At 33.9% G+C, this 17,765-nt stretch overlaps 2 protein-coding genes across 3 annotated transcripts; one reads left to right on the top strand and one right to left on the bottom strand.

The window, feature by feature from the left end:
• The first annotated feature begins 385 nt into the window (after positions 1 to 385).
• On the top strand, positions 386 to 5,765 carry LOC107855858 (protein MANNAN SYNTHESIS-RELATED 1). 2 transcript variants are annotated; one of them, XM_016700867.2, is made up of 6 exons: positions 386 to 861; positions 1,851 to 1,959; positions 2,060 to 2,130; positions 2,977 to 3,062; positions 4,428 to 5,007; positions 5,184 to 5,765. In XM_016700867.2, exons 1-6 carry the CDS (start codon positions 760 to 762, stop codon positions 5,460 to 5,462), a joined length of 1,227 nt encoding a protein of 408 aa, XP_016556353.2. In that variant the 5' UTR covers positions 386 to 759; the 3' UTR covers positions 5,463 to 5,765. The 2 variants fall into 2 exon arrangements, with proteins under 2 accessions (XP_016556353.2, XP_016556354.2); XM_016700868.2 differs by having other exon boundaries at positions 429 to 861; positions 2,063 to 2,130.
• A 486-nt stretch (positions 5,766 to 6,251) lies between these two features.
• On the bottom strand, positions 6,252 to 14,659 carry LOC107855857 (metal tolerance protein C4). Its single transcript, XM_016700866.2, has 13 exons — positions 14,084 to 14,659; positions 13,919 to 13,973; positions 10,964 to 11,096; positions 10,833 to 10,888; positions 10,397 to 10,511; positions 10,251 to 10,308; positions 10,022 to 10,140; positions 9,826 to 9,945; positions 9,125 to 9,226; positions 8,977 to 9,049; positions 8,830 to 8,897; positions 7,081 to 7,141; positions 6,252 to 7,009 (listed from the first exon to the last, which is right to left on the bottom strand). Exons 1-13 carry the CDS (start codon positions 14,406 to 14,408, stop codon positions 6,885 to 6,887), a joined length of 1,410 nt encoding a protein of 469 aa, XP_016556352.2. The 5' UTR covers positions 14,409 to 14,659; the 3' UTR covers positions 6,252 to 6,884.
• Between the last annotated feature and the right edge of the window lie 3,106 nt (positions 14,660 to 17,765).

The following is a 17,765-nucleotide window of genomic DNA, read 5'->3' as shown; positions in this document are numbered from 1 at the left end:
ACAAAGTAAGCATTTAATTTTTTCAAAAATGCTTACATGCTTAGATTTAATAATAAAGAAATTAAAACACATAAAAAATTGACGAAAAAATGCAGGCTTGTTTTTATATGTCTCCAACAGCAATGAAAGATAAGATTGCTTTGAATAGACCCTCTTTGTTCATTCCTCCACAGATTTTGTGCATTATGCGAGTTTTAGTGCACTATTCTTCCCTTTTTTTTTTCATCAGTAAGTCATGACTTTAGTTTTTTTTTTTTTTTTTTACATAATATATGCTCTATTTTTTTTTTGCATAATATATGCTCAATAAGTCATGACTTTAGTATTTATTTTTTTTTACATAATATATGCTCAAAATTAAGAGTTGAAATTTTAAGATTGGAGGAGATGGTTTAGGCGCTGAATCGTTTTCAAAACAAGTGTCGGTGCTACAAAAATATATTATACCTGAAAAATAAAAACAAATAAAGTGGGCAGCGCCACTCTGTCAGTGTGTTCTTATCCCATTTGGCCCTAATTTAGTCCAACTTGGTCATTAAAATTCCAACAAACAACACGACACACTTGGGGGCTCCTAATTCTACTTTTATAACCAAATATAGTAATTTGTCCCGCCGGATTTTTAGTTGCAAATCATTCATTTATATATTATTATTAACTCCATAATCATAATCCACATTTGTTCTATTTGTTGATATTAAATGTTGATCATTGCACATTGTGCACTTTGAACTTCTTCCGTATTTGGATCGGTGAGAAATGGCAGTGGATCCGAGACAAATTGTGGCTGGTGTGCTTACTGTTACTATGTTCGTAATGCTTGGCAACATGATCATGAGAGACCACTTGTATTCACTTCCTGTAATTATCTCCATACTCTTAATTTATGTTGCTCGCACTCTTCAAAAATGTTACTAAGTCCATTTTTTGGAAAATCTGGCACCGGTGAGGCAACAATTTTGGAGAGTCCGAGCAAATAGAGATCATTATATTTCAAAATTTTGATTTTAAGTTTATTTGATGTTATGCTCCTTTTTTGGTTGGATTTTCCAACAGCATTATTGCACTTGTTGTTGCTCTTTTAACCTTGTGTTGATTGATATTTACTTTTTGGATTTGTTTAGCCATTTGTCCAGCTGCTGCAGATTTTATCTCTTGGAGTATTTTCCATGTTAGCGTGTTTTTCGATTGAGTGAAGGGTGAAAAACAAACCTAAAGTAACTCGGTTCTTGGAGTTTCATACGTGAATTATCAAGTGTGCGAGGTTCCTACCTGGATTATCACCAACTGTTTAACTGTTAATTGTTTGAGTTTCAAACCTGAACATTCATGTAGGAAAAGTGAACATTTAGGAGTTTAGACGTGTTTTGATGAATAGTCAGTGATAGTTCAGGTAGGAAACTCAAACACCTAATAGTTTAGGTATGGAACTCAAAAAATGGATACTTTGAGTGTGTTATTGACCATTAACTCTTCTCGATTTTATTATATTGTTCGAGATGAATCTAATCACGTAGTATTTAACTTGTTTTGGAAAGCTCACCAGATATGAGATCAAACGCTTTCTAGTATTTTCAATCAACAAAAATCTCTCATCAGCTTTAGGCGGACAGTTGCAGCAAAATTTCACAGCCATTACCAAGGAAACTTCACAGTTTTCTGGCTTAGCTTTAGCTAAAGTGATAATTTCTGTAATTGGAGATTCTATAAGATTATGCCAAAAAAAAAATGTGTGCAGATAAAGCAGTGTCTAATGTCAACATTTGATGATGGGATATTCCTTGTTTAATTGTTTGATTCGATTGTTTAGACATTTCTGATTTTGTTTGACTCTTTTTTTCTCGATGAAGGTGGATTCTGATATATCTATCCATAGTATCAGTAAGCAGAGCCTGGAAACTGGCCCTTGGATAAAGGATAGCGGATCACTAAAGCCCTGTTGGACTAAACCAGTTCTCCGTGAGTGATCTAATTACTTTCAATTCTTCAGGTTATCTTTTACTATTTTAATTTCTTTCAAGCATTTGTTACATCCCTTATTCTATGATTTTCCCTACAGAAGAAGATGAACAGTCACAAGGTTTTGTTACCTTCTCACTCACTAATGGTCCTGAATATCATGTCTCTCAGGTATCTAACTAGTTTTACACCGTGAGTTCATCAATTTACCTAACAAACTAATGTCAAACTCTAGGTTATATCTTATAGTCAAGCATTTGTTTACTGCAAACGTATATCCAAGTTTGCTTATGATGTTATTGGCGTTGGCTGTACTGTTTTTACTAATGTTTAGGATGATCCATAGAACGTTTAACAGTAGGACTTACCACCATTCTTCTCCTACTCAATTAAGTGTTAAAAACTGCAAAAGGAGCACAACATGCAGCATTTCATGTTTTATCCGAAAACCTTATAAAGCTATAATATACGAGGCATAGCTATAGCCTATAGTGAACGAACCACATTGAACACCCATTTTCTTGCGTCTTTGTTTACTTTTACACTTGAGACTTCATTCCTCTTTAACTCTATAGGTGTTAATAACTGTCTATGTTCAGCTGTCCAATTTAACGTTTTTAGTTGGTCTGTTTGTTTCTGAAATGATTGTATGCATAAGTGCTCTAGCTTCCACGACATACAAATATTTCAACTAGAACATGTGAGTTGCGTTTATTCTTTTATGTAGGGGTGCTCTAAGCCACTATTTGATATTGCTATATTCTTTATGTCATGGTTATTTCTGTATTGATTCCTGGTAGGTTGAGGAATCAACATTAATAAAGTTAATTTGGAGGAATCAAACATTAATATGTGGCACTTCCTTGTATTACATCATTATTTTTCCTATCTGTTTATGCTGTCCGCAAAGTGCAGATTCATATAATGTTTTCAGGATGAGTTAAGATGTAAACTGAGTTGCATCTATTTTTTTCTTCTCTTCTATTGTCTTCTTCTTTGTGGCGACTTCCATGTTAGATTGCTGATGCCGTGATAGTAGCAAGGTATCTTCGTGCAACTCTTGTAATCCCAGACATCAGGGGGAGCGAACCTGGGGATAAGAGGTTAGTATTCTCTATGCTGTTTTCCCTATCTTGTCATTCTTGCAGAGTTCTAGTGTTTTTTCAAATGAAAATTATTTAAGGAATTTAATGTGTATTTCTGTTGACATTGATTGAGGTTACTTGAATTATTCTTTCTGTATAAGCCCTTGTAACATCACATTTCTCGTGCCTGATTTTCCCAGATAGAAACTAGACTCTCACTCATGAGCCATAATGATGCATGTATTTCTATGTTCAGAATCTCCATTATTTTATTTCCGTATCTGTTCCTCTATTTTTCTTTTTTCACTCCAGTCTCAGTTTGGAAGAGCTTGCCGATGATCACTAAAAAGATGATCGATCATGCACATGGCACGAAGCTTAGCCAAGTTTTTCTGTGTCTTCTACTTCTCCTTTTCTCTTTTGTGCATTTGGAGTAGTGTTTTAAAGGCCCCACTCAAGGCATGCTTAATCACTAAGCTCAAGTAGTGTAGTAAGTGCTTCGCGTTGCTTTAACAGGCAGTTTACTGCAGGCAACAAGCACACCTCAATTCCCACAAACTCTCTCTCAATTAATTGCAACTTTTCAATTCTTTGGTCCATAAGATAATAATTTGTACTTGTCATTATATTTTCCCATTACATATGTTATGTGTATATGTGTGGACAAGATTGTTAATTGCACTTAAAACCCCAGCAGACACTGATGCACTTAAAAGGATTCGCAACTGGAAATTGTTAATCTAGGAGCTAGGCTCGAAGAAGATGATAGCTAAATCAGGGATTAATCCGAGAATTGAAGCTGAAAAAGAAATTATAGAGAGAATATAGAAGAGAGAAACTTGAGATATTATTCATGAATGAATGATTACACCAGTGATGCTTGGTTTTATAGCTAACAATCCCACTTGACAGCTGTAACCAACTCTCTAACCGATTAACTACCCATGTGACTTGAGCTACAGTAATAACTGCAATGAACAATAAAAACAGAATTTTGAATTCTAATACAATTTAACTACTTCTAACTAATTTGTTGATTCCAGCTGTGCTTCAATTCATCTTCAGTTCCCCAACTTGTATCAGACACTTCACACTTTCTTATGCTTTTTTCTTCCGGTAACTCTGGAGATTGAGTTTTGAGGACACTAGATATGACCTTCATGAGCCATTTTTCTAGTTGAAGTTTCTTTCTGCGGAACTATACCCTTTCGGGGCTGGAAATTATAGAGTAAAAGCTGGTATTATATTTAGTTTGCTGAATATTTGAAGATCTCTTTCAAAACCTAATCCTTTCTAGTACTGCTGATCATCTGTAAATTTTATCCTTTCTAGTATTCATATCATCCAGGTTGAAGATTCATGAAGGCTTTTTGTGACTTTCAGGAACTTTGAAGACATCTATGATGTTGAACACTTCGTGAGAAACCTAAATGGGGTGGTCAAAGTAGCAAAAACTCGGCCTGCTGAAGTCTCAGCAAGAAATATTGCTGCGGTGAAGGTTCCAAATAGGGTTTCTGAAGATTATATTGCTGAAAACATTGAGCCAGTTTTCACATCTAAGGGAAACATAAGGCTGGCAACATACTTTCCTTCGGTGAACATGAAAAAAATGAAAGATAAGAGCAATACCGACTCAATTGCATGCACAGCAATGTTTGGAACTCTAGAGCTTCAACCAGAAGTCAATGAAGTCGTTGAGTCCATGGTGGAGCGCTTAAGAACTTTGAGCGCGAAGTCAAAGGGACAGTTTATTGCAGTGGATCTGAGGGTTGATATATTGGAGAAAAAGAGTTGCCAAGGAGACGGTGCTCTTAAATCAAAGAGCTGCTATGGTCCAGAGGAGATAGGTATGTTCTTGAGAAAAGTTGGTTTCAACAAGGACACGACTCTATATCTGACTCAATCAAGGTGGGATAGCAGCCTTAATGCATTGAAGGATCTCTTTCCTAAAACATATACAAAGGTCCGGTTTCTTTCGTATGTATTTCCTGTTTCACTTTTCACTTCTATATACTTGCTTTACTGTCGTATGTTTCCGGTCTTTATTTGGATTTAACATTTAGGAAGTAAAAGAATCAACATGCTTCCATGTTTGTGCTTTTAATATCTGTTTTATTTACTCCGAAATCATAACTGCAGGAAAACATAATGCCCATTGATAAAAAGGCAAAATTTCTCGACTCAGAGTCTTCTGAAGTGGAGAAAGTAATCGACTTTTACATGTGTTCTGAGAGTGATGTTTTCGTACCAGCCATCTCAGGCCTCTTTTATGCCAATGTGGCTGGTAAGAGAATCGGTTCTGGAAAGACGCAGATACTTGTTCCAGCTGATATTCCTGGGGCTTCTGCGACTTTAACAGATTACATATCCCATTATGTCTCAAAGAAGAACCACTTTGCCTATTCATGTTTCTGCTAGCTCGCTTTGAAGAAAGGCTTCTGATAATACAGATGCTTCTACGTACTCGTTGCACTTCTCTGTGTAAGACACGCAGGTTTGGTTCATATAAATTAAGCCTACCTACCATTTATTAGAGGTCTTGGTGGAAAAGATCAGGCCCCGAAATAGTCAGAATATTGTTGAATTTAACATTTGCAGAACAGATTCTTTTACATGTCACTAGAGCTATTACAAACAACAACTCTTGGTGCTTCAAATTTTTTGTTATGATAATTGTAAACTCTTTTCTTATTAATGGACTATTGCTTCTTAATAGTGCAATTAGACAGACTATGACCTTACTATCTCAAATCTTCTGTCTTCTCCAACACTACAATTTCCAGTTAATATAGAAATAAGAAAAAATTTGTCCATGCAGTGCTATTATTCTTAGGACTAAAATTTGCCACACTTTTGGGTTTAAAATGCCAATTTTTATCTAGGACTTGTATTTGTGTGTGATTCCTCAATTATTTTCAGGAGCACCAAATTTTTTTTAAAATCGTAATAGCGTTGGTCCTAAAAGTGAAAAGTATCAAATTCTAGCAACTGAAAGCACAAAGCAACAAACTAGTTATGGAGTGTCAAGATGTAAATATAGAAGATTAAAATGCAACGTGGCAAAAAATAATTTGGTGAAAAATGTACTTAAATATTGGTTAGCTAAAGAACTATACTAACAAAAAAATGACCATCTACCTCCTTTGATGATAAATATTGGCACCAGTAAGCAATTTGCAGGAGGAAATAGTGGAAACTGTGAAGATCTGAAGCAACCATCCATAATTTTTTTCGACAATCGAGAAATCTCAGAGTACCAGTACACCATGGTGAAACTAGTGAATGATGACGCTTGTCATTTCACCATCTCCCTTGACTAAAATACAACGCGTTTGTAAGCAGGGTTCAAACCCGTACATGCATCTAACCACATGTCATGTTGCGCTCTTATCACTAGACAATCTTAACCATCCATAGTGGAAGGCTCAATATTTCTTTTTTGAATTGCCATCAGACATCTATCTGAGGACTCTCTAATGTTCACACATTACGTAATACTTTGAGAGTTGAGGGTAGTAAACCAGGAGCCATTCTTTAAGCTGGCCGCTTAAAATGGGTATCAAATCTCTCCAAGGCACCTTTCATACGTCAGGAGTTGCCTTCCACTTGCACAATCATCACCGGAAATGATAAAAAGCTTCGTTTTATACTCACAAGGAAAAAGACGAGCAGAGGATCATTATCTTCAAACAAGTTCTACGCAGCTGTCAGTGTAGAGAATGGTTCCTTGGGAGCATCCAAACTTAATGATATTCCCATAATTCATCAATTGTGCACCCTATTCTGTTATAGTTTGAACAAATATTTTCTGCATAGCACAGTATTTATTAAGTTATATACTCATGGGGATGGTCCAATTGGATTATGGGCCTCAATGTCCACATGCCTAATGCCTGGAACTATTTCCTGGATTTCCTTTTCTAGCCGATCAACTTCACTCCCTAGTGCTGTGACAACTTCCTCACCTGCCAAGAATGAAGAGTTGCATAGCATGTAACAGGTGCAATTCATAATCATACTTTCAAAGTTAGCATACCATAAATTGACATCAGTTTCAGTAATGCTGCATCATCCTTATCCTCCGAAGCCTCTCGAAACTAAACATGAGGAGAAAATAACTGATTGTTATACATCAATAAAATAACTGGTTTTTATACATCAATAATGCTAGCAGACAACATGGGCCCCTAGGGTGAAGAAGAAAGTTAAACAATATTTATTGTCTTCATATTTCAAGCTGAAGTTATGATACTTCAAGAAATATGTCATCAGTACGCGGCAAAATCAAATAGAAATGAGGTAACGGAACTTCAAGAATATGCCAAGCAGAGATTACATCACTTCAGCAAGGTCAAGAAACTTGCAGATTTTCCTATATCAATGAAGCTTTGTTATACATGTGTGTGTGTGTTAAAGATCTTGGTGGAACTCTATGCTGCACAGGTATAATTAAATAGTTCAGATTTTCTTGGATAGAAACAAACAACTTAAACCAAAAATTTTGTTATGATGGAAGAAAATTCATCCTTAATATCAGTCACATGCTAGGTCAGCTTAGCAAAGTTGCAAATCCAGACTTAGATATTTGAGCCAAAATTCTGTAGTTAAGAAAAGATGCGCTCTTGTATCTGGTGAGTGGTAATGACATGACTACATAAAGGATCCGACGAGCTTTTTAGGAGAGTAGATTTTAAAGAACCTTGCAGATTGATCAAGTGTAAGTTAAAAACCAAAAGGAAAGATGAACAGCTGAGGGTACAGGAGGCCCTTGCTTGAACTATGATGCACAAACATACAAATTAGCACTTCTCATCCATTTTCTTTTATCAAAATAATTTTGATCTTTTTATATTAGGATGTCCAAAAATATTAAACATATTTCTTTAGATAATAATATCCAACAATTCTGCAAGTTTCAAAACTTAAAACTCATCTAGTATTTAAAATTTCAATCATGATTTGTTTTTCACTACACCGGCTTCTCCAAAACTTGAAATTGTTATACAGCTACCAATAAACTAACTTAAAGCTAATCTGATAGTGAGAATTTAAATCATGATTTTATTTTTCATTAAACAACTCAAACGGTAGTCCAAACTATTCTGCAACTACCAAGAAACTATGCAAGTTAAATCAACCATGCCAACAGAAAGAATTTTACACAAACTAGGACAGACTAATGTATCGGTGTTACACAAACAAGTGAACATGTTTGTATTTCATATTATTAATGTGATGAATCACTATCTTTAATGATACACATCAGATCCACCTGGTCCCTCATTTTTTTTTTCAATTTGGCTTTATCCTATAAATTATTATATTCTAAGAATATATATATTCATTTATTATTCCATCTTCCTAAAGAAGTCATCTTGAGAAACACCAACATAGCACCGAAGACTTGTCATCAGATTTATGTGGTAAAGAAGTATCAAATGCCTTCTATTTTAGAAAAGATGAAGTCTATCTGTTAGAATATGAGTAGGAGAAGGAATAATATACAAAATCCTACTTGAAAATAGAAATTATATGATTAGGGCCGGAAAGACGGCACGACCCTACTGAAAAAGAGAAATTATATGGGTTAGGGTCGGAGTGATGGCACGATCCTACCCAAATCAGATTTGACACTATTCCTTCTCCTACTCATACCCTACCACTATCAATCCATTGCTGTTGTCAGCTATTGAAATGCAAAAACGGGATGCATTTTTTCTTCCCTAAACCCAATGACGGGTGGTGTGGTGGAAGAATTAAGAAGTTTGCATGCAACACTAATAACCTGTTTAGCCCACACTTCACGTCCAGCTCTTTCTAGATAATTTTGAACCAGCACTACGCCATTGAAGTCTGCAATGTAAAAGCAACATATTAGAAGTTGTACCTTAAACAAACTGAAGAATAGAAATGAAGAACCAGATCCCATCACCTATCTCAGCCTTAAACCTAAAGAACCCAGGTCCGATCACCTCACTTTTGCAATCATAAATGGAATCAACAACCTGTAGCACATACAGTTTGGACGGTTTAGTTACGAAAAAAGGATAGTAGAGAAGAACGATTCAGAAACAACATACTGGATCATTTTTCAGGAACTGTAGAACCCTGTCCATGTCATGCTCATCAATTGCTCTACCAATCAAAGCATGGCGATTTCTTTGAATCAGAAATATAGCAACCTGCATTTCAAATTGCACTGTCACATAATAAGCCTCCCCTTTTTCAAAACTTAAGTTTGAGAAGACGGGCAAATAACATGCTCCCTCCATCCTCTCACACTACAAAAGAGGTGGTGGAAAATGTAAAGGCATCAGACACTTATTACTGACAACCAAGTTAGTCACCCATGTCATCAGCTGCCGTACCAATCACAAAAAGATCACATAAAGTGCATCACTAACACTGGAAAGCATATTCGTGAGATGAGTCTTCAAATTTCACTTTTCTCAATCAGCATCTCCCATATGCTAATTCACAGTTCCCCAAGTTACTTCAACACCAGTCTTAACTTCATAATTAAGATACAAGAGCTAAGAACAACAATCACTTGACCCCTATCTAGCTAGAATTGGCTATATGGATAGTCAATATCTATCCCACTGCATTTTGATTCATTTCATTCTAATACTCAATATTTTATCTAATTCATGAACTTGATTTTGTAGATCATCATTTCATTCATGAACTCGAACTTTTGAATTATGCTGACACACTAAAATATACATATAGATTACAATGCCTAAAGTAAAGGACAAGTTTAAGGTTTAGCATCACATACCATTCCTAGAAGGTTGCCCACTATAATGGAACCAATGGGATCATAAATTGGATTTCCAGTGGCATTTACAGCAACCAGTGATGCAGCAGCAATGGCTAGGCCTGTAACTGCAGCACCATCCTACAAATTGAACATCACATTACACATCACTGACAAAGAGATTATGAGTAGGAGCTCAAGAAAGCATGTTGGTCACCTCTGTCATGACAGCTACAGCTGTAGGATCATGGCCACGCCAAATGTAATCTCTCACTGTCATTCCTTCAGCAGCTGCTCCTTTTCTGACAGCTTGTATAGCCACCACGAGAGAAATACCTAAAAGAAATCCACGGTCCGGAAAGAATATGTAGAGTGAGATAAGGGGTAGAAAACATAAAAGGAACAAACATTCTAGCTACTTGTATTTATTAGAGAAGAATTCATACCCTCTATAATGAATGAGCCACCAATCACCAGTGCTGCATATCCAATATTTGCAGGTTGCTGAAATAAATACATATGAAGAATACAGTTCTGATGTGAAAGTACACTATTCAACAACAGATGGATCACTGTATTTTAATTAAAGTACCTCCGAAGTCCACAAGTTTTGTACTCCATGAACTATAGTAGCACCACAACCAAGACAAAAGATACCAACAGCAGATATCAAAGACCAGACAAATCTTTCCTTGGAGTAACCATATCTGCAATGATAAAAATAAGTTCAACAAGTTCATCACCCTCTAAGCCTCGGAAACACATGTCACCAGATAAAAAAGAAACTTTTCCCAATAGGCAGTGTAAGATCTTTGCTTCATCATCATGTGTTTGATATTGTAAACTATATCTTGTATGATACAGCAGCACATTCACCAAATCAGTGGTAAATATTTTCATTTTGCAATGCAAAATACAGATTTTAAGTGTGCTCTATTCAAATACAATAAAAATTTCTTTTTTAAAAAAAAAAAAAAGAGGAGGGGGGAGGGGGGAGATGCCTGCAATGTCAAGGTATTGGGACTTACGGGTGTATAGCATCTGGTGCACGTCTGGAGCTACTTAAACCATAAGCAAGAAGCGCCTACACATCGAGCAGAAATATTAAAGATGGAACTTGGCCATACCAGGTCATGTGGGATTGAAAAATGTGCAATACCTGATTTGCAAAATCTGCAACTGAATGCACAACTTCAGCCAGCATGACATGGCTGGAACTGACAAACCAGACCCCAAACTTCAGGGAGAAGACAAGAAAATTGCACCATAAAGCTGTTGTGACTGCTCGCTGGCTATGAGAATAAAGAAAAGAAGAACTTAAATGGTGACACAATATAAAGATTGCTAGTTTTAACTAAGAAATATCTACCCTTTTTAACCAACACCGGTAGTCACGATTATACAGGAGAAGGTTTTGATGTAAACGTTTTATCTAGAGAAACTACTAATAATTTAGACGCAAGTAATATCCACCGCCAATGTGAACCACTACTATGTCCAACCAAATTAAACCACCATGTAGAAATCCATTTAATGTTACTGAGTGCCACCTGATTGATTATGGAATTATCATCTCCCTGAGAAACACCTTCGAATGATGATTAATTACTTGCAATAAGATAATTGCGTTCCAGTTGAACATAGTAGATACTAAGATAGTACCATAGTGGGTGTGTCCAAAATACCAAAGTAATTATTCTTTAGGAAATCAATTCCATAAATCTTCTCTTATGCAAGTCAAAATATACAATTTAACCTAAATGTTCTGTTAACAAACTGTGACGCTGGTAACTCATCTTCATTGTGCTGGGAGATTTGCAGTACTCCAAGAGATGTAACGATTTGGAGCATTGTAGGCATATAGAGGTGGAGGAAGTTAAGAGCGTGCTTCGAAGGATGCACAGGGGAAGAGGGGAAGAGCGGCGCCACTGGGCCAAACGAGATTCTGATGGAATTTTGGAAGAGCACAGGCAGGGCAGGTATGGAGAAGCAGACTGGGTTGTTTAATGTCGTTCAGCAAATATGTCCAAACAATGGAGGTGGAGTACAATGACCCCGTTGTACAAGAACAAGGGAGACATAAGAATTGCAACGACTATGGACGTACTAAGCTATTAATGCTAAGGCACTATGAAGGTTTCGAGATGTGGGTTAGGAGGGGCGCATCTATTTTCGAGAACCAATTCACATTCATGTTGGGAAGTTCAGCTACATAAGGCATCCATCTTGTCAGGAGATTGGTGGAACAAGATAAGGAGAGGAAGAGGGACCTACATATGATGTTCATCAACCTAGAAAAGGCGTACAACAAAGTACTGAGGGAGGTTCTTGGAGGCCAGAGGTGTAAAGCGAAGAAACAATGGGAGGCAAGGGCATAATTGATTCATGAGTGAAGCCATCAACTTTAAAGAAGTTTTCCTACAAGCAATGGTGCACAACATTTATTCCAAATAGAGTTTTTTGCTTCTTTGAATCGCAACTCTCAAGAGTTGGACTAATATGTTGTATATTGGATGCTGAAATTACTTTATTTTGTCTTTTTCTTTTCCTACCAGCCTCAACTCTTGACCCAGTGGTGCAAAGAGAACTCCCTAACCAATATGAACAAGGAAGGCCGGTGATGCTGAAATTAGTTACATAAATTGTAAACGAGAAAAAACTAATACATAGATGCTTGATATTTCTTAATTTCCCATACAATTGCATGTTGCACTTCTCATTTTTTCACTTTTAGATATATCGATGTTATTAAAATCCATAATCTCTTTGCTTAAAGAGATGAAGTGATGTGCAATAAGAAACTATCACTTCATGGGTGAAGTCATCTGCTTCAAAATAATGTACAAAGTGATTCAAACAAAAAGATGCCGGTTCTTAAAATTTATGTTTTTGAAATAGTAATGCATAATATTATAAATAACAACACAAAGAGGATGCTTGAAATCTGCACTCAAATTTCAACTTTGAGGGGTAGGATTAAATCGTGATTAGATATTGATACTAGCAATCTTAATAGCAATTTGATCAGCATGATACTAAATTCATAGATGTATATATTTTTTTTAATTTTTTATTAATTGTAAACTTCATTTCAAATAAGCAAGTTTTTAACTTCCCTTTTTTGGCTTCAAGCCCCATGAAAGGTGTTGCTTTTTATTTCGCTTTTGCTTTCAAGAAGCTTTGAGAAACACAGACTTACATTGTGTTGTAGTTAGAATTCAAACCCAAGATTTCCAGATTGTCACTCTTATAACCTCAACAAATCAACTATCCCCGACGGAACATAAGTAGACATACTTGTATTATTTATTGTCCTATTGGCCACATGAACCTAAAATTTGGCTAAAGAGAACTCATGATTACCACAGTTGAGATGGGGTCTTCAATGGGTAAAGTTAAAAAAACTTTTACAATTTAATTTTAGAAAACCTAGCTACTATACAAGATATCATGTTTTCCCTGGTTGTTTTACTTCTAATGTTTCAACATACTCATGTCTAGTCATTCATGTATTCCAACCCAGCGGCAACTCTTCTTTATCTAATGAACTCCAAAACCAAGCAAAAAGACCACATCCTGAATAAATAGGGATAAGGTTAGAAACTTACCTTTCCCTTGTCCTATGGGGAAGGATATATAACGATGAACAAGAAAGAAGGATAGAGAGTGGTAGTGGTGGAAAATGTAACTTCAAAGTATCACCCGCTTTAGGGTCTCAAGTTACATATACATAAGACCTTTGAACAAAATCGATTTTGTTAGCTCTATAGTTTAGAAAGAAGCTACAAATCCATATTTTTTGTGAGCTTAACTGATCTATCCTTGTAACACTTGCATGTTCTTGAAGCCTTTACATGACTCTACTACATTCCAAAAAAAAAGGTGCAAAATGACATGCGTTATTGGTTGAACTAGAGACTAGCACAAGGATCAGATAATAACTCACCAGACATATACGAGGATTTTCTTTCTGAAACTAAGAGGGATTTGATATGCTAACAATATAATAAGGCTGAATTTGCAGATTCTAAGAAACAGCAAGACTATTTATTCGATTGTGTGTAAAAAGGAAAACAAAAGGAACATCATAAATGAGGAGAACAACACACGTTACCCATGATCATCCACCACATCTATCGTCTTTATCTTCTTAGCTCTGGTAATCAAACCTGCAAAGAACAATTTCATAAAACACACAGCGAAACTCTATCAGTTTGAGCTACAGCTGAGTACAGGAGCAAATATCTTGCTCCGAAATTGGTATGAAAAAAATACTCACCGCGGCTGAAGAACAGGTGACTACTATTTCTGGAAATCGAACAAGATACTACATTTCGCGAAGAATTAACCGAGTATGTATTGCGTAATGCCAATGAAGACGGTGAATTCCCCTGACCTCTAATGAACTGAGAATACGGATTGCACTGAAATCTATTGTAAGTATCTAAATGAGGTTTAGTTTCTTGTCGAGTTTCCGATGAGCAAGTGTGAAAAGCATCAAAGTCAAATTTGTCGAGCGCTGTAGAGAGGGAATAGGAATAAGAGCTTTGATAACGATGATGGCGGTAGAAGCGAAGAGCAGAGAGAAGGCGAGGCGTAGGCATCAATGCGTGGAAAAAATTAGAGTAGCTTTGGTACTTCGCTAAGGCGTTAGGGTTTTGAGATTGTAGAGTGAATGTGAAGTGTCGAAGCTCATTGTTGGAAGGTGAAATGGAGTTTGTAGAGATGAAAGCGAGAGTTGATACTTCATGAACAAAGGGAAAGGGGCATATTCCCTAAAAACCGCTGTTCAAATTTTGTGAACTAATTATGTTTTGGGCCGTTGGCTCTCGGCGTGTCAATGGACCATTGCGCCATAACCTTTCTTTCAATTAAAATTAATACGACATAAATCCCAAACTCTTTTTCAGCTAAGTACTTTTTATCTTAATTTTTTTAAAAAAATATCTTCTTTGATCCACACGGATACATCATATTCTTTTAAATACATCACTTAATTTTATACAGCCGTGCGGATCTAAATCTGGGTGTGGATTCCCAAGAACCCAGTAATTTTCATGCGGATTTAATATTTATATAGAAAAATTTATTAAATATATAAAAATTATAAATTAAAAACCAATAAACAAGATGTATTGTTAGTCTAATGATGTAGAAAGACTTGTAAAAGATTTGATTAACCTTCAAATCTCTTTAGTTACTATTTGGTTCTCTGTATACACCTACTTCAGTGCTATATTAAATTTTAATTCTCATTTTACTCTTAATAAAATAATCTTTAAACACACAATGTCTTAATTTGTTTTAAATCACAAATTTCAAAAATATTTCTTTCTTGAATTTTATACCATGTCAAACACCCTTGCTTAAATTGGGCCAAAAAGAGCATGACGAGAAGCTCGTATAATCTCAAACAAATCATCTAAGGGATACAATTACCCGGTCTTCAAAATTTGTATATAAGAAGTTTCCTACTGTATTACAACTATATATATATATATGCGCGCTAGTCGCAGATAGTTGGAAGCAGCGACATGCTACTTTGAGCTGTCTACTTGCTCCGAGATTTTATTTTAGGAAATCTTTTAAAAATAATCACATTTTACTGAAAAATTATCTTTCATAGTCATATTTTACATAATTATCATTTATAACCGTTGTATTCAATTTACGCCCGCTGTATTTAATTTTATCAATAGTCTGTATTCATATAAAATACAAATACAGTACTATTTAGCTGTTGTATTCGATTCACAGCCGCTGTATTTACTTTTACTCAGTGATCTGTATTTATAAAAATATAAATACACTACATATTTAGTCTTGCCAAAAACACTACCATTTTTTTTTATATTTTTTTTTTTGTGTGTGTTTTCCTCGTTTTTTCTTCTTCTTTTTTCTAATTTTTTCTATTTTATTTTTTTCATTTTTTATATATTTTTCTCTCTCTTCTATCTCACTTTTTTTTTCTTTTTCTTTTCTTTTTTTGTACTTATTTTCTTTATTGTTTTTTTGTTCTATTTTATATTTTTTATATTTTTAAAAAATATAACTACTCGAGTACAAGTCATTAATGATAACGTAAATACCACAATTTCTTATCTATTTGTAGTCATGGCATCATTTATATTTTTGTATTCATTGATACAACTGTATTTGTATTTGTATTTTAAAGTTCGCGCTTGTATTTGTATTTTGTAGTTCGCGTTTATATTTGTATTTTATAGTTCGCACTTGTATTTGTTAGTTCGCACTATCATTTATATTTTATATAATTCGCATTTGTATTTTAAAGAACTGTTTTGTATTTGTATTTTATAATTGACTATATATTATATTGACTTATATTTGTATTATGATTTTATTGTGTTTGTATATTTAGATTATATTTGTATTTTTATTCTATTTTCGTCGATGTCTTTTTATTTTTAAACAATTATTTTGTATTTGTATTTATAAGTTGATTGCATATTATATTTAGCCGTGATTATGTACAATTTATCATTTGTATTTTTACACAAACAAGTAAATGCATTAATTGTATTTTTTTTTATTCTAAAATATATACACATGCAATGTATCATTTGATACAAATGTACCGTTTTATATTCATATGTCAAAATTATTATTCGTACTTGTTAATAAATAAATATCACCTGATACAAATACAATTACAAACAAATGAAATCAATTAGTTTAAAAATACAAATACATATTGTATTTATATGTATTGTATTTTTATAAAAAATTGAATTGTATTTACTTGTATCGATAAATACAACTGGTATAAATAAATACAAACAAGTATTCGTAAAAAGAAAATTAATTGTTCCTTTTCAATAATTTAAAAAGTACAAATGATAGATTACACTTGTATCTATATGTTATAGTTCGCATTTGTATTTGTATTTTATAGTTTTCACTTGTATTTGTATGTTATAATTCGCCTTTGTATTTATATTTTACAATTCACACTTGTATTTGTATTTGTTAGTTAGCACAAATGAAAAGAAGGAGGAAAAAAAAAAGAAAAAAAAGGAGAAAAAATGTGGAAAAAAAGAGAAAAAATACAAAAAATAAATAAATAAGGAGAGTAATAGAAAATAGAGAAAAAAAATAAAAAAAGAAGCAAAAAATAAAAAAGAAAAGAAGAAAAAGAAAAAAAAAAGACAAAATGAAAAAAGACAACGAAAAAAGAAAAAATTAAAAAAAGAAAGAAGAAAGAGAAAACAAAAAACAAAGGAAAAGGAAAAATGAAGAAAAAAGAAAAAAAAAAGGAGTAATAGAAAATAGACAAAAAAAAAAGGAAAAAAATGTACAAAAGAAAACGAAAAAAAAAATTGAAATATAGTTCACACTTTTATTTGTGTTTGCTAGTTTACACAAATGAAAAGGAGAAAAATAAAAAGAAAAAAGAGAGAAAAAGTATGAGAAAAAGGAGAAAAAATACAAAAAAAGGAGAGTAATAGAAAATAGAGAAAAAACAAAAAACAAAGAAGGAAATAAAATAAAAAGGAAAAGAAGAAAAAGAAAAAAAAAGAAAAAATGAAAAAAAGACAACGAAAAAGAAAAAATTGAAAAAAGAAAGAAGAAAGAGAAAACAAAAATGAAAAAGAAAAAGAAAAGAGTAATAGAAAATAGACCCAAAAAAGGAGAAAAAATAAAAATAAAAAAATACAAAAAGGAAAAAATGAAAAAGAAAAAATTAAAACATAGTTCACACCTGTATTTGTGTTTGATAGTTCACACAAATGAAAAAAAAAAAGGAGAAAAAGAAAAAGAAAAAAAGGAGAAAAAGAAAAAGAAAAAAAGGAGAAAAATGTGAGAAAAAGGAGAAAAAAAATAAAAAAAGGAAGGTAAGTAATAAAAAATAGAGAAAAAAATAAAAAAGGAAAAGAAAAAAATACAAAATAAAAAAAGGCACGAAAAAGAAAAATTTGAAAAAAGAAAGAAGAAAGAGA

The sequence above is a fragment of the Capsicum annuum genome, chromosome 6 (assembly GCF_002878395.1).
Source record: "Capsicum annuum cultivar UCD-10X-F1 chromosome 6, UCD10Xv1.1, whole genome shotgun sequence".
NCBI lineage: Eukaryota > Viridiplantae > Streptophyta > Magnoliopsida > Solanales > Solanaceae > Capsicum > Capsicum annuum.
The sequence above is the reverse complement of the archived record's forward strand: the minus strand, read 5'-3'. Positions and strand labels throughout refer to the sequence as shown.

Coding starts and splice junctions, on each gene's coding strand:
- LOC107855858 (XM_016700867.2), top strand. CDS start 760: ATGGCAGTGGATCCGAGACAAATTGTGGCTGGTGTGCTTACTGTTACT. Junction 3,063..4,427: donor AGCGAACCTGGGGATAAGAG/GTTAGTATTCTC, acceptor TGTGACTTTCAG/GAACTTTGAAGACATCTATG. Junction 5,008..5,183: donor TTCCTAAAACATATACAAAG/GTCCGGTTTCTT, acceptor TCATAACTGCAG/GAAAACATAATGCCCATTGA.
- LOC107855857 (XM_016700866.2), bottom strand. CDS start 14,408: ATGCCTACGCCTCGCCTTCTCTCTGCTCTTCGCTTCTACCGCCATCAT. Junction 9,227..9,825: donor TGGGCAACCTTCTAGGAATG/GTATGTGATGCT, acceptor TTTGAAATGCAG/GTTGCTATATTTCTGATTCA. Junction 7,142..8,829: donor GTGAAGTGTGGGCTAAACAG/GTTATTAGTGTT, acceptor CCTCATGTTTAG/TTTCGAGAGGCTTCGGAGGA.